Source organism: Herpailurus yagouaroundi, unplaced genomic scaffold (genome assembly GCF_014898765.1).
Source record: "Herpailurus yagouaroundi ecotype Mexico unplaced genomic scaffold, PumYag 159, whole genome shotgun sequence".
Taxonomy (NCBI): domain Eukaryota; kingdom Metazoa; phylum Chordata; class Mammalia; order Carnivora; family Felidae; genus Herpailurus; species Herpailurus yagouaroundi.
The window spans coordinates 46643074-46658550 of NW_024412400.1; the positions used below are offsets into that span (position 1 = coordinate 46643074).

The 15477-nt window shown below is 36.5% G+C and overlaps 1 protein-coding gene and 1 pseudogene across 1 annotated transcript in view; one reads left to right on the plus strand and one right to left on the minus strand.

The window, feature by feature from the left end:
• Positions 1-15477, plus strand: part of AADACL2 (arylacetamide deacetylase like 2) — a 34990-nt gene that overhangs the window by 18571 nt on the left and 942 nt on the right. The window contains exons 3-4 of the mRNA XM_040480515.1: positions 88-157; positions 1969-2140. Coding sequence (XP_040336449.1) covers positions 88-157; positions 1969-2140 — 242 coding nt within the window. The remainder of the gene's footprint in view (positions 1-87; positions 158-1968; positions 2141-15477) is intronic.
• Positions 4458-13580, minus strand: LOC121033390 (dynamin-3-like; annotated as a pseudogene).

Below are 15477 nucleotides of genomic sequence, written 5' to 3' on the forward strand. Positions count from 1 at the left end.
TTTTTTTTGGGTTTTGTTTTTGTTTTTTTTTTTTTTTTGTTTTGTTTTTTTACCAAAAGTACTCTCACATTTCTTTCTTCATTACAGAGCAGAGGGCTTATGACTCCCTGAATAGATGGACTGCAAACAAACTCAATGCTGTTGTTGTGGGATTGGAGTAAGAGAATGTTTTTCTTTGCCTACTATGATTTTTGCCTTCACCAGGTAGAGGTTTGATTTCCAAATCAAGTTAGCTATGCCTGAAATATCAATTTAAAAAAATTATTCTATTTATTTATCACCATTGCAATGTAAACCATTCCTGAAGGGTCTACTATCTCATATTCTTCTGTGATTTTGGAAATCTCTGAGTAACTCCCTGAGTGAGCATTTTTGGATACACTTTTGCTCTAGACACTTAAAACTCAGGTCCCAACTCAAGCCCCAAGTAACATAGCTAGATAAGAAGATATAAATAAATCCTACAAATTTGGGATGGTAGATTATATTTGGGTTGGTAATAAAATGTTTTATAATAATTCTTGTTTGGAGTAATGTAGGAGGTAAAGGTTTGGATCAGCTAAGAATTTTAAGTCATTGTCAGGAAAAGTGAATTTTACCTTCTGGATTTTGCTAGAAAAGATCAGAATGTGTCAGGACAGTTCAATATTTTCTCATACTTATGCAGTATGTATTTCTGAAGCCGACATCCCCAGGAGGGATTTTTTCGTACCTCTCTTCCCTAGTCCATAGTAACAAAAACATACTTACAGACTTCTAATCTGTAATAGTGACATAGATTTGGGGTTTTTTTGTTGTTGTTTTGTTTTGATTTTTAGCTAGGAAGCTATGAAAGTTTAGAGAGAAAACTAAAGTGACAATTTGGTCATCTAAGGAGTGATTGCCAATGCTGTTTGTTTTGATTACTCACAGTGGCTAGAACCTCCTATTTTCAGGGATACTTCTCATTTATAACATTAGGATATATCCTTTATACCTCCATAACTTTCGAAGTAATCTAAAACTTATTTTAAATCTATTTTAATATACTGATATGTCTGTTTCTGGCTTATATATTTTATCATATCCTATGATTTGTGTTCTTTGCCCTAATGTCTAAATATACTGCATTTAAAGTAATAGATACCAACATACTTTGTTTAGGATTTTCTAAAGATAATTTATGATAAAATTTTAAGGGTCATCACACTAACATTTAATGTTAAGTACAGATATTTACTAATTTTGTTTTTCTAAAGAGCATGAGGAAAAAAGTTAGCCCTGATAGATAACAGGCTGATAGAACCATTCTCCTATGTTTACTGGTCCATGTACATAGTGGGGGAAAAAATCCATTTGTATCCATTAAAAGAATAGTGTGATAGTTTGCCTCAGAAATGAATTCATCAGAAACAATCTTCCTAGCATACTAAAAGGTTATTTATATTTCAAAATTTTTATCTAAAATCAACCCCTTGACATTATCCTTGGTAAGATATATACATTGCAAGCATGTAGGATTTTTATCCACATGATCTTGAAAAATGTAACACTTTCCCTATAATAATCTCTCAGATCTGCTGTCCTCAAATATCCATGGTAGTCTTTCAATAATTTTTTTAATGTTTGGACCTCCAGTTACATTGAGAATATGGTATAAACTATAGAGTATCTCCAATCTAAAATGCATGTGGACTAAAAACTATGCTTACAACTGTCGGAAGTTCCTAATATCTCCTTACCCCTCACACACAATGCTATCCGTGGAATGTAGATACAAGGTTGAAAACCTTTATATGAATTTTCTTTTCTTTTTTTTCCCATATACTAAGGAGTTAGTGGAAAACTCAAGTGTGATTTTTTTGACAGATTAAAAATAGAAACTGGTGTTAAATTGCATCTATTTGGTATTGAAAAACTACATGGAAAGATACAACCATAAATGGTACGTTATAAAAAATTGCTTAAATAAATCATTCTTTTTTAAAGCTATAGACTAGCTCCTCAACACCATTTTCCTGCTCAGTTTGAAGACAGTTTCACTGCAGTCAAATTTTTTCTTCAAGATAAAATTCTTAGAAAATATGGAGTGGATCCCACCCGAATCTGTGTTTCAGGAGACAGTTCTGGGGGCAATTTGGCAGCAGCTGTGACTCAACAGGTAGGTTGCATTTATTTTTATTCTGAGAGGTAGAGGTCACAAATCATTTTTTTTTCCTATACACATAACCAGTTCTTTCAGCATCATTTGTTGAAAAGACCATACTTTCTCATTGGATTACAGTGATACTGGAGTCTAAGATCATTTAACTATCAATATGACTATTTCTGAATCCTCTCTTTTGTTCCATTGACCTGTTTGTCTGTTCTTATGCCTGATACTATTCTGACTCCAGCTTTGGTCTTTCTTCAAAATTGTTTCTAATACTCTAGATCTTTTCTATCAAAATACTGGGATATCCTGTCAATTTCTAAAAACAAAAAGGCTAATTTGGATTTTGTATGGTATTGTGTTGAATCTATAGGTTAATAATCCTGGTACTTCCAATTAAAGTACATGGTTTATGTCATTTTTTATTTAAGTCTTCTTCACTTTCCTCAGTATTTTCCTTTTTCAGTGTAGAAATCTTACAGATCTTTTCTTAAATTTATTCCTGAATTATTTGGGAAAATTTTCATGTAAAATAATATTTTTCAAGTGCCTCTTTGAAAGTATTCAGAAATCATTTGCGTTTTACACTGACCTTTTACAATCATATCTTTAAAATTTTCACTTATAAATTCTAGGTTTTTTTTTTTTTTTAACGTTTCCTAGGATATTCTACATAGTCATATCTCCTGCCACTAGAGACCATTTTAATTCTTCCTTTTTAATCTTTATGCTTTTCTTTTATTAATTAGTGCACTAGCTAGGGCTTCCAGTACTATATTGAATACAATTGTCATTCTCTGAATTTTAGAAGGAAATCATTCAATATTTCACCAATAAATATGTTAACTGAAAGCTTTTTACAGTTGGCTTTTGTCAGGCTGAGAAAGTATTTACTATTCCTGATTTGATGATAGTCTTTGCATAAATAGATATTAAGTTTGCTAAATGTTTTTAATGGATCTATTGAGATTACAGTGTGATTTTTCTCCTTTATTCTTTTGATGTAGTAAGTTATGTCAGTTGACTTTCAGATGTAAAATTATGCTTGCATTCCAGACATTAGCCTCCCTGGTCATGATGACTTAAAGCTATTATATTTTGCTGGTTTCTTTTTGCTGAAATTAAAGATTTGAGGGATTGATGTCTATCTTTTAAAAGTTCTTTGTCAAAGTTTTTTTGTTTGTTTGTTTGTTTGTTTTTTTTTTTTGAGAGAGAGAGAGAGCGAATGAGTGAGCACAGGCAAGAAGGTGTGGGGGTAGAGAAACAGAATCGTTTTTTTTTAAATGTTTATTTAATTTGAGAGAGAGTGTAAGCAGCAGAGGAGCAGAGAGAGAAGGAGACAGAGAATCTGAAGCAGGCTCTAGGCTCAGAGCTGTCAGTGCAGATACCAATGTGGAGTCCATTGCAGGGTCCAGCATGGGGCTCGTACCCATGAACTATGAGGTCATTCCCTGAGATAAAGTTGGATGCTTATCCAGCTGAACCTCCTAGTTGCCCCAAGAGACAGACAGAGAGAGAGAGAGAGAGTGAGAGAGAGATAATTTTACCCCACACTGAATGTGGAGCCCTACACAGGGCTCAATCCCATGTCCCAGGATCATGACCTGAGCTGTAATCAAGAGTTGGACACTCAACTGACTGACCCACCCAGGCACCCCTTGTCAGGTTTTGACATAAAGTTATACTGGCCTCATTCAGTCATTTGGGAAGCATCCCAACTCCTCCTCCAATTTTTTTTTTTTTCAGAATACCTAATCATAAATATATTTATTTGTTCTTTAAAGGAGAAGAATGGTGAGGAAAATAGAAAGCTCACAGCTGAAATCAGAAGTCACAAGCTGAATTCGTTTGTCCAAATGACACTCAGCTCCTAAAAGTCAAACTTATAGAGGGATGTTGAGGAGGGACTAAGTTTGGTAATTTCCACCATGTGATCGTGGGGAAATCAGACACAGGCCAGTCACACAAGTCAATTAGTTGTCTGTGTTTCCTGAGCCCAAGTCCTCAAGGCTTACTATCTTCGTCATTGACGGCACCAAAGTTTGATGTTACATATGCAAAGAGAGACTCAAAGAGACACTCAAAAGAGTCATGGGTTTGCCCTCACTCAAAATTTGGGGGAATGACTTAGAACACTGGGAGGGACTCTTGTGGGTTGAGAGGAAACTTGCAGAGGTACTCCAAGTGAACTGTTGCTGTTGGGAAAAAGAAGTAAGGGGTCAGCTGGAACACAACTGGGGTAGCTCCCAAGTGGGGTGCAGGAGAGGATTGGCAGGGGCAGACCTTGGGAGAGATGTGGGCCATGTGGGCCATATGAGGGGAGCACTCAATGTCTGTTGTAGGTTGTGGGACTTGGAGGTGGTGACCTACAGGAGTGCTGTTTGCAGGAGCCATCCACAGAAATCCCTAGGATGAAGGTAGTGCCAGTGTTAATATCACCAATGATCACAAGGGCTTTTTTAAGGGTTTGGTATATCTCATCTCAGTGCTGAGGTTGCTCAGCAGATTCCTTCATCAGAGTATTTTGGTCCTGTAAAGAACCAAACTGTGCTAAGAGGTCTGAAGTTATAAAAATCTTTAACATTTTTGATTAGCAGGTGCATTATCATTTTGGGAATTTGATGTTGGCACATTTGTGGGTGGTAGACATGTAGGAATCTACCAGGTTATGAGTGGTATTTGCTTGTCTCTCCACTTGTGGGTCCATGGAAAAGTTTTCTGCTTGGCTCTTCTCATTATTTGCAGTAAAAGATTCATCAGGAGAAACCCCAGTTCTTAGTAGAGACGTCTTCCAGCTGCCTACATCCTCCTGTGAATCACATGCCAGCTCAAGGAAGCAACAGTCTTTGTATACAGCCCTTTGTTCTTTATTAAAGAATATACATATGTGTTTGCTAGGCATAAAGCTCTTGTCCACATCCCAGACTTTCAGGTTGTCCCAGGGAAATACATACTTCTTTGCTTTTGCCTTGTCATCTTTGTACCAGGACAAACTTTTGGGGTAAGTATAAACCAGTATCCTTTAAAGCCTCCTTTCATGATGCCACTGATGCTGATGGTTAGCTGCATCTTTCAAATTACTTAATTTCCAAATCTATTTTTCTTGTGAACCTGACTGATTCTCTGCTGAACATTTGCAAAGTTATGAAATCTTTATGATTAGTGTTGGTGTAGGAGACTGGATGTCAATCAATATCAGGACCTAGTACTTTGTCTTCCCTTCTGCTGTCAAATGTGGTCACCAATCATCCTTTCCATTTACTTGAAGAGTCTGGGGAAGTTTGCCAGTCTTTTTTTGTTTTGGTGTACTTTTTGACACTGTTGATAAATATTTGTTTTACCAGATCCACACACCTTAAGGAAGGGTTTGCAATTTGTTTCTTGACTATTGCTCAAAATGCCATGTCTCGAGTAAACAACCCTGTCCTGATACAGTGTATGTTTTTGATTGCATAGGTTATTTCTCTTCACAGTTATTTCTCATTGAACCCCATCTTTACTGTCTCAGAAGGAAAGCCTTCATAGAAAATACAATGGATTTAAAGCCCTTTGAGAATTCCAGGATAACTGCTTGATCCCCTCACACTGTGACTCTCTTCTCAAAGTCCACAGCAAATTGTTGACCTACCTACAGCAATGCTTTGGTCTTCCTGGTGGGCTCTTCTGGCTTGAAGTGTTTGTAGGCTCCTACTTCACATTCTGTCATTCTGTGGAGGACAACTGTCCTAATTTGTTCCTGAAATTTGGCAGATTATGTCAAATGTGGTTGGTAAGTTGCTGATTAAGGAACTTCTCCAAGTATGGGGTGCCCATCTGACTGGCATTATGTTTGTAAGCTGAATGTGAGAGAAACAATTTCCTTTCCTCCTTCCCATATATATTCTTCCAGCTTCTGTTTGCCATCATCACATAATCCCTGTGAAGGGGTAGCATCTTGTTCTCTAGAACATCTCTGGCATCTGTTTCTTCATCTATAAAGTCTAGTTTGGTGATGACTCCAGTAGTTTTCAGACCTTGAGAATCAAATTCTTTCCTTTCCTTTCCTTTCCTTTCCTTTCCTTTCCTTTCCTTTCCTTTCCTTTCCCTTTCTTTCTTCTTTTCTTTTCTTTCTTTCTTTCTTTCTTTCTTTCTTTCTTTCTTTCTTTCTTTCCTTCCTTCTTTCCTTCTTTCTTTCTTTCTTTCTTTCTTTCTTTCTTTCTTTCCTTCTTTCTTTCTTTCTTTCTTTCTTTCTTTTCTGACAGACACAGCATGAGTGGAGGAGGGGCAAAGGGAGAGGGAGAGAATCCCAAGCAGGCCCCGTGCTGTCAGCATGTGAGATCATGACCTGAGCCCAAACCAAGGGTCTGATGCTTAACTGACCGAGCCAACCAGGCACCCTGAGAATCAACTTATTTAGTTATCTTCCATGATCTTAGTTTGTAAGATTGGTATTGGCTGGGGTAACAGCCAGTATCAGTTCTCCTGCATGATGAACTGCGAAATCATTTCTCTGATTGGTGACTGATATGGTGACTGATTTCCTGTGGACACTTTATCCAGGTAGGGCGATAAGGATTGGATTTCACACATGTAGGGAATAGAGTCATAAATAAATTGGATTGGAGGAAATGTCTGCATTCCTTCTGGTCACCTGATCTTTTTCTGCTTCAATTTCATGGCACACACCATCAAAATCTGTTTTCCTGTGTAAAGAAATCCAGCATATTCTCCTCATAGTGCAGCACAAGAGACCATCTCATTGCAATGCCCAACCCCCAAGGGAGAATGTCCTAGATTAGCAGGTAATTATAAAAGGATAGGGAAGACCTGGATAGGGCAAGGTATGGGCCAAGTGCACAGAGCTTTGAAACCCTCTCCAGGTGTTCCACTCTTCCCAAATTTCCACCTCTTCACAAACCCAGAATCTTGCTCATTAAAAAAAAAATTAGGAGTGAAAATAAAATACTCAGACCACTCAGAAGAAAATTATATACAGACACATATATTTATATTTTATATATACATATGCACATTGCAAAGAGAGATACACACATTCATAATATGAAAGTGTACATATACATATGCATGTATACTAATCTGTAACACCACATACACATACAAAACCCTATTGTGGAGCCAGAATGTCAGTAGTTAGCAAAGTTTCACCTTTGGCTCTGCAGAATTTCATTACCAAAAAGAAAATTTGTAAGCCATTAGACTTGTTGATTCCCGAGGCCTCTTCCAACCTAAGTTAATTTGCTATGTATTTGAATTAATACATCACTTGTTTGAAAAATCTTGCTGGGATGGGGTGGGAAGTGTGGTAGAGAATGAATATTGGAGACTGTCCCCTGTTTTACATACGAATCGCTACACCAAATCATACAGCAATCGAATCTTGAATTTTATCTAAAACTGGTTTTATGGATATAGAAATTCTGGAAACTGTCCAATAATTACCCAATGATGATCAAGAAGCACCTTTAACACCTGTAATGTCTGTTTGCATTTTGTAATATATGCCAGGCTTTGTAAATGAAGAAAGCTTTTGAAATGGTTATGACATGTAGCCATAAAGATCCATCAAGATGTGAAGACCTTTCCAGCAGGGCAATCCTGAATATTAACACAGCTACCAAAACCAGATGCGATTCTCAGTACAATTTGTAGGACAGTACAAGTTGTTGTCTTGAAGTGAATTAAAATTTGACATTATCGTATTCTTTGAATTGGCTACTTGTAGAAGAACATAATATCTATTTAACTTTCTGATATATCTGATCACAGAAATTGTTTTACAGCTGAAAATACTGAATCAGAACTCAACATCGTTATATAGTATGACAAAAAAGTGATTTCCTTTAGCATTTCTTGTTTATTTTTTAAAAATTTTTAATGTTTATTTATTCTTGAGGGAGAGGGACAGAGAGGGGAAAGGGCAGAGAGAGGGAGATACAGAATCCTAAGAAGGCTCCAGGCTCTGAGCTGTCAGCACAGAGCCTGATGTGGGTCTCGAACCCATGAACCACGAGATCATGACCTGAGCTAAAGTTGGACACTCATCGGACTCAGCCATCCAGGTGCCCCTCCTGTTTTTTATGATCATACTTTAAGTTGTTTATTCTTCATGGTCAGCTAAACTTTCTACATGAGTTGTATTTTAATCAAAAAGTTTTATTCCCCATGCTAGGTTTATTCTTTATCTGGCTAATTAAAATCACCTTTTACTTTGTAAGTATTATACCACCCCCCCCTTTTTTCAAAGTCTCATGTTTCAACAAAGCGTCTAATAGTTGTTACAGATTTATGGCCTGAAAAGCTCAGTTTCAGTAAGAATACCTCATTTAGAGTGGTATTTTTGTGTACTCTGAGAAGACTTCAGGCGACATATTAGATATATCCTTCCTAATGGATACCAAATATATATATATATATATATATATATATAATATTATATATATATTATATTATATATATATTATAATATATATAATTCATAGTGTAAAAAGATGTTCTCGTGGATTAAGAGGTTAAATAGATTCTTCTTTATTCTGTAATTTTCTTTTTGGACTTTGTCCATTTTTCAATTCTCTTCTACTTACTGAAAGAGAAATGAATATCTTTTCCCTACAATTCTGAGATTTTCTGGCAAAGTCACATAATGTGTCCTAAAATTACTAATGTTGCTTACCAATTACAATGATCTGAATAATCACTATAGTTGAAAAACTTTCTCTCAACAAAGTTCCTTAATCTTTAATGAGCAATTTTTTTAAATTTAATAGCATTTAAATTCAATTTCCTGGCCATCTCATCCAATTATATTTTAGAGTAATTTATGCATTATTTTTATTTATTTTGGCATAAACATCTTCTTAACTTTAGAAAATAATATGAATTTTCTAATTCATAATTTCTATGAATTCCACTCTTCTCAGTTTTTAAAAACTATGTGATTCTATGTAGGAAATTTGAAAAGGTAGTGGTAATATAAGATATCTCTATTTGTTTATAGGTTAACCTTTCTAAATATATTGTTCCTACTAATTTGCATCATTTATCATAAGGTGTCAACGTGGACTTGTGATCGATTTATAACAATATTTCTGTGACTTCTCTACATATTTCTATGGCCACATATGATCTTATATGTTTGACACTTCTCTAAAAATATTTTTATGTTTTCTTTACCAGTCTTAAGAGTAAATATAAATCAGAGACTAATTAATGATGATGCCTTAAAAAAAAGTGACACTACACACCCTTCAACCTGGGATATTTTCAGTAGCAGGTATACTATCTTCTGCCATGTTTATTAATCTCCATGTAATCACAACATATCAGTGTCACATGGACTACATGAAATCCACTGAACGTAGAAATACCAGTCCTCTGTTAATTTCAATCTTGCATCACCATTGCTCTCTGGAAACCTCTATCCATCTGTGCCAGCACAATCAAGATGGTTTTCTGAAGCCACTGTGTAGTCTCAGGAGGTCTTTGTCATCATTTGTTAGATCTTGGACCGATTATCCCTCTCTTAAGACTAAGAGAAATTCTTCCATTCTTCTTTCATGGGTCGATTAGCAGTAGGTCTTTCTCTCCCTGTGTTGGCCAAGCAGAAGACGTGTCTAGGAAAAGCATCTTGTCTTGGGATTTACATCTTCATTTCAGGGAAAAAATGACTTAGTACGTTTGCTAGATTAAATAAAAGATTGGCTAGGTTGCTCAGTTCTGTAAAACTAAAAGACCTTTATTAACAGTGCAAGTTAAGCCTGAAATTCATCTGGCTTTGAAATGATTACCTTTCAACATTTGAAAGCTGTTTACCTGACACACAGTAACAACAAAGTTGCCTTACTCTGGAGTTACAGGTGGAGGTCACTTTGGTAAGTAAGTTGTTTTGCTACAGCCTAACATCAGATATTCAACTCTCATCACTTTAAGCTCTTTTTCTACATACTCCTAATGTATACCTTCCTCATTTAATCACTTTGTATTCTCCCCTGGCCATTTGCTCAACTTGCTGTGGCTAAGTAGGTCCGGGATCTCATTATTTCTATATCTAAGGGCATTTTTGTTGTTGTTCTTTAACTTCTTTTCATCATTTGAAACTCTTGCCAACTTTTGTCTTAAAATACTCACTCTCCCTGTTCTTATCTTCTCTTCCATTCAGTTTTATGGGAGATGAACTCTTGGTCTATACACTCCTTTGAGTCTGATTTTCCTTAGGACTCAACGTTTGGTCCTTCTGGCTTTTATCCCATTCTCTGCTTGGTCTCATGACTTCAGCTCTGAATGATCTGCTGAAGGCTCTTAAAGTTATGCCTCCCACTAATGCCACTGTCGTGAGCTCAAAACCCATGTATCCAAATAGTTTTCCCCACCTGGATATTCCATAAGCACTAGAAACCCTTACAGGCGAACCTCCTCTATACTACCCAAAGCAGTTACACTCTAGTGATTATCCTATTATTTGTTGCATGTGCACAATCCCAACTGGACTCTAAGTATTTTGGAATCTGGGACAATAATTTTTTTTAATCTTTATATATCCAAACCCTGCCATCATACCTGTACTCTTGCTGTCTTCTTCCTCCACCCTTCAGAATACTCCAGAGTTGGACCTTTGCCTCTCTTTTGCCTGTTTTACCTGAGGGCAGCCTCTTTATCTGTCCCCTTGTGTAACACAGCACGATATTACAGATTATCCTCAACACATCTTTGTGGGAAAAATTTAGAGATTAAATAAAGACACTGGTCCTACATGCTGCTGAATTGAACCATAACTGATTATTGACCTTGGAATCAAGTTGTTTTTGCGACTTGCTGAGAAGAGTTGAACGGATTCATTCTGTCCCCTCCCTATTTATGCAGTTACTGTTTGTCTCTTTTGGAATCCTGGTTCAAAAAAAACAAAAACAAAAAACTAAGTGCATAGATACTACATCAGTGGAAGTACGGTGAATAGTGATGTTAGAAAGGATGGCAGGGGCAAATCATGCCTCTTATGATTTTTTTTTTTCTCCAAGGGCATCGTGAAGTCATAGAAAAATTTTAATCACAATTGTATTTAAAAAAATACTGTTGCTTGTTGTATTTATCTTAGCATAATACCCTCTAGCTCTAGGCACTTTGTGGCAAATGGCAAGATCTCATTCTTTTCTATGGCTGAGGAACATTCCATTGTATATATGATTTCACTCATGTGGAATATAAATATCAAAACAAATGATCATGGGGAAAAAGAGAGAGCAGCAAACCAAGAAATAGACTCTTAACCACAGAGGACAAACTGATGATACTAGAGGGGTGGTGGGTGGGGGAATTGGTGAAATAAGTGTTGGACATTAAGGAGTCCCAAACACCCCATGGGCTAATACCACCATCTTGGACATTAGCTTTTCAACGTATGAATTTGGAGGAATATAAACATTCAGACTACAGTAGGCTCCATGTGGGAGTTCTCCAGCTTCTACAAAAGTTGGAACATGTGCTCTAGGGTGATGCCAAAAGTCCTGTTGTATTGGAGTTCCTTCATGGTGGCTCGTAGTCACCCAAATACTCACTGGCTATCTGTGTGTTGGTGAAGTTGGATGTGGTACGAGGTGGGGGTGATCAATGAAAAGGAAGAGCAGTGAGGGAAGCAATCACAACTGCTATGAAGCTGGGTGCACCAGATTAAAAAATAGTAGATCTGCTAAGTTTGATGAACAGGATTATCAGTAGTGATGTGGGAACTCCATATATAACTAATATTTTACATACATCTATCTTTCTATGGATGACAAGCACAGGATAAGTTGCTGTGGATGTGCAGAACGTTAAATAATACACATCTAAGCCAGGGGGCTAGATGGTAAGGGCCTTTGCAAACCAGTGACTGGTTTGAGCTGGGCTGTGGATAATGAGGGACTCAGTGCAGGAACAGTAATGTATGCGCTGGGCAGGAAGAACCGGCCATTCTCTAGGAAAGCACCATTTCCCTAATAGATGGCCTTGGGGCATTTGGGGAATGGGAGAGGATTCAGTAATGCTTCAGACTGTCTGGAGCAGGCTTTATGTCAGGCACAAGTATTCATGACAGGCAAATACATGGGCTTCAAAGCAGTTGAGTCAGTAAACTGATATAGGGCTCTCTGGGCAGGGCGTAAAGTCATGAGTGGTTTTTCTCTGTCTTTCCTATCAGCTACCCCTCAGTCACCATTCCCAACTAATGGGGGCTAGTTGTGAATAAAGAAATTAACGCAGGAGTGAAAATCCTTCTGACCTACATGTCATTCTAAGCTTTTTAGTATGATACAGAAGCCTTTTATGAACTGGTTTCGAATTTTGTTGCCAACTTTCTAGATTGAGGAGATCAGTCTTTACCATGGTGTTAATAAACTACTCTCCTGGTAACAATACTATCAGTGGCATGACCTATAACTTGAAAAGCCAGTTAGAAATTTAAATTGCATGGTTTAATAAAAGAGGAGCAGAGGGAATAGTTTACACGGGAGAATTCTATTTTAGATTTCATGAGTTTAGAATTAATGGTATTTAAGTACAAAAGAAAAGTTGAAATATATCACATCCATTGTGTTCTCATTGAAATAATGTTAATTATTAGAAGGGATTAAAAATAAGAATGGGCTTTTTTGAATGTATTCTGTAACCTTCTACTGAGTTACCCAGAGGTCTTTGTTATACTGAAAACAATAATAAAAATTTAAGTGGACAATTTAAGAACAGTTACCAGTGTTTAAACCTCAAGGGTACCACAACAAGCAACATGTGTTCTCTCAATTTTTTTTTTTTTTTTGCTTTTGTATTTTCATTCTTGTTCTTTTTGAAGTGATAATATACTGAGATAAATGTCTTACACACTTTTTGCAGCCAGGTACATATGGATTGCTCACAGAATGAGAAATATGTATCCATTAATGTGATATTCACATTTATGTTATAGGAAGGTTCATTCAGGGCTTTTCAGTAGTAATGTTTATGGTTCAGTATTAATGCTTATTTGCACTCTTGCACTCTGGCCATTTGTCTTTGAGTCCATGTGGATCTAGAAGGAAAGAACAATGCTATAGATAATTCAATAATTAAGTGTTATTGTTGGGACCTACTCATTGTAAGTCTCTTACTGCTTCGTATGTCCTCTGGTTTCTGGTTCTAAGAGAACACAATGTCCTCTTAGAATTAGAAACTGAGCAGCAATTTTGATTTAGTTATTTCTCTGCTTTTAAAAAATATTATACTTAGCCTTTTATTATCTTAGAACTGGTAAGACATACAATGACAACTTAGATATTATCAGTGCTAGTGGAATTCAAAATCGAGGAGAGATCCATTATATACATTTTTAAAAGGTAAGGGGAAATTGATCATTGACCTGAAAGAGCTAGAGAGTTATGGAAGTTTAGAGGAGATCGAAGATAGAGAAGTGAACTTTGATCAGGTACTTACATGCATAATCATACATTTTTGGTTAGAAATATATGTAAATATATAGAAAACATCTAAGAAGATTCATACTAGACTGATAACATGGTTGCTAAAACTAGGGTAAAATTGCCAAACTTGGTGGATCTGACCAGCAGGTGCCCTTCCAGTATTTTCAAAGAGTTAACTTTAAAATGAGTTTCAAAGGATGACAGAGAGATAGGAAGAGGTATTGACTGGCAAAGCAACAAATGATATAGTAAGGTCATAGACATAGTAAGTAGTGACACATTTGTGGGAAAACAATTTATTTCATATGACATTCCAGAAAGGACAGTTAGGGCCAGATAAGGTGTTGGTTGGTGTGTTTCTGTTTGCCCTCTCCCTGTGGATGTGGGCTGTTTGATTCCTTGTCTAGGTTTGGGACATTGGCAGTGGGATGTTGATGGTAGACTTTGGCTTAGTAAATCATCTATCTACATGAGGGCACTTGGGAGAGATTTGGGAGTTTCCATCAGGAAACATTGTCTTGGCTCATTTTCATTCTAAACTTGTGAAGCCTCTAATGCCCTGAGAGAGCATCATAGAGGTGGTGGGATACTATTTCCCTTTCTGAGGTACATCTTGGATTTCAATTGATTCCCTCCCTTGAGTTCAGCCAGACACTCTGGTGAGAGGTTGACTTACAGGTACATCTTCTAGTCACAGCAGGCGTTTTCATTTGTCCAGATATCATTGTCTCAGATGCCACACTCTAGCCTAGACACTTGCTTTTTGGAAATTATTTTCAGGTTCTCCTTTAGGGTTCTCAGGGTCATAGGTGAACCTCAGGACACCCCCCTTCACCTCTGGAAAGAAAAAAGGGCTCTATGTTACATATTCCACTTTCTCTCCTTGTATGTCAAATGGAATATCAACAAGGTTTTTAAAAATAATTTCATCCCTTTGTTTTCCAAATATCACCATTCTTTGAGAAGGTAAGCTACCTATCCATTGGCTTTTTTTTGCTTTTCTGTCTCTGTACTTCTGCATTTAAATAATGTTTCTTAAAACTTACAGTGTGTTGCTGGGAACTTGCTTAACAGCCAAATAATATTATTTTAAACTTTATACTGTTTTAAAATATTTTAATTGTAATGCTAATTTTTAATTTTAATTTTCAAATTTATGATAAAATATTATTTCAATAGCTATATTTATTTTTTCCATTCACTTTGGTTTCATCCAGTCAATAATTCTTGCAGATTTATTTATAGTGTCAGTTTCCTCCAGGGTTATCCTATTTAGATTATTTGCATTGGTGATTTTTGACAAAAACCTCATTCTATGTATGTATGTATGCATGTCCCTCTCTCTCTCTCTCTCTCTCTCTCTCTCTCTCTCTCTCTCTCTTCCCATTTACCCAATGTAATGAACTCATTTGATGCACCAGCCCAGTTGACAATAAGGCATCAAATTGCTAAAGCAAATCTAGCAAGGTATGTGCTATTAGTGGTTTCAAAGCCAGGTTGCTGCTACTTCTGTCACCACCTGGGATTGAGATTCCTGTGGCTGCTGCTCCCAGTCTCTCAAATTGCTCTTGGGTACAGCCCAGTGGTGCCTCACTTCCTGACATTGTCTGTTTTAAATTTGCTTTTAATCAATATACAATTGACATACAACATCATGTTAGTTTCAGGTATACAGTATAATCGATAGATGTACGTACTGCAGATTGATCAACATAGTAATATGTCAAGTTAACATCTATCACCACCCATAACTACAAATTGTTTTTCTTGTGATATGAACATTTGAGATTTACTATTTTAATAGCATTCAAATATACAACACAAGATTATTAACCTAGTAACCACACTATACATGACATCCCTGGGACTTACTTGTTTTATACCTGGGCGTCTCTATCTCTCTCCTTTTTTCACACACAACCAACA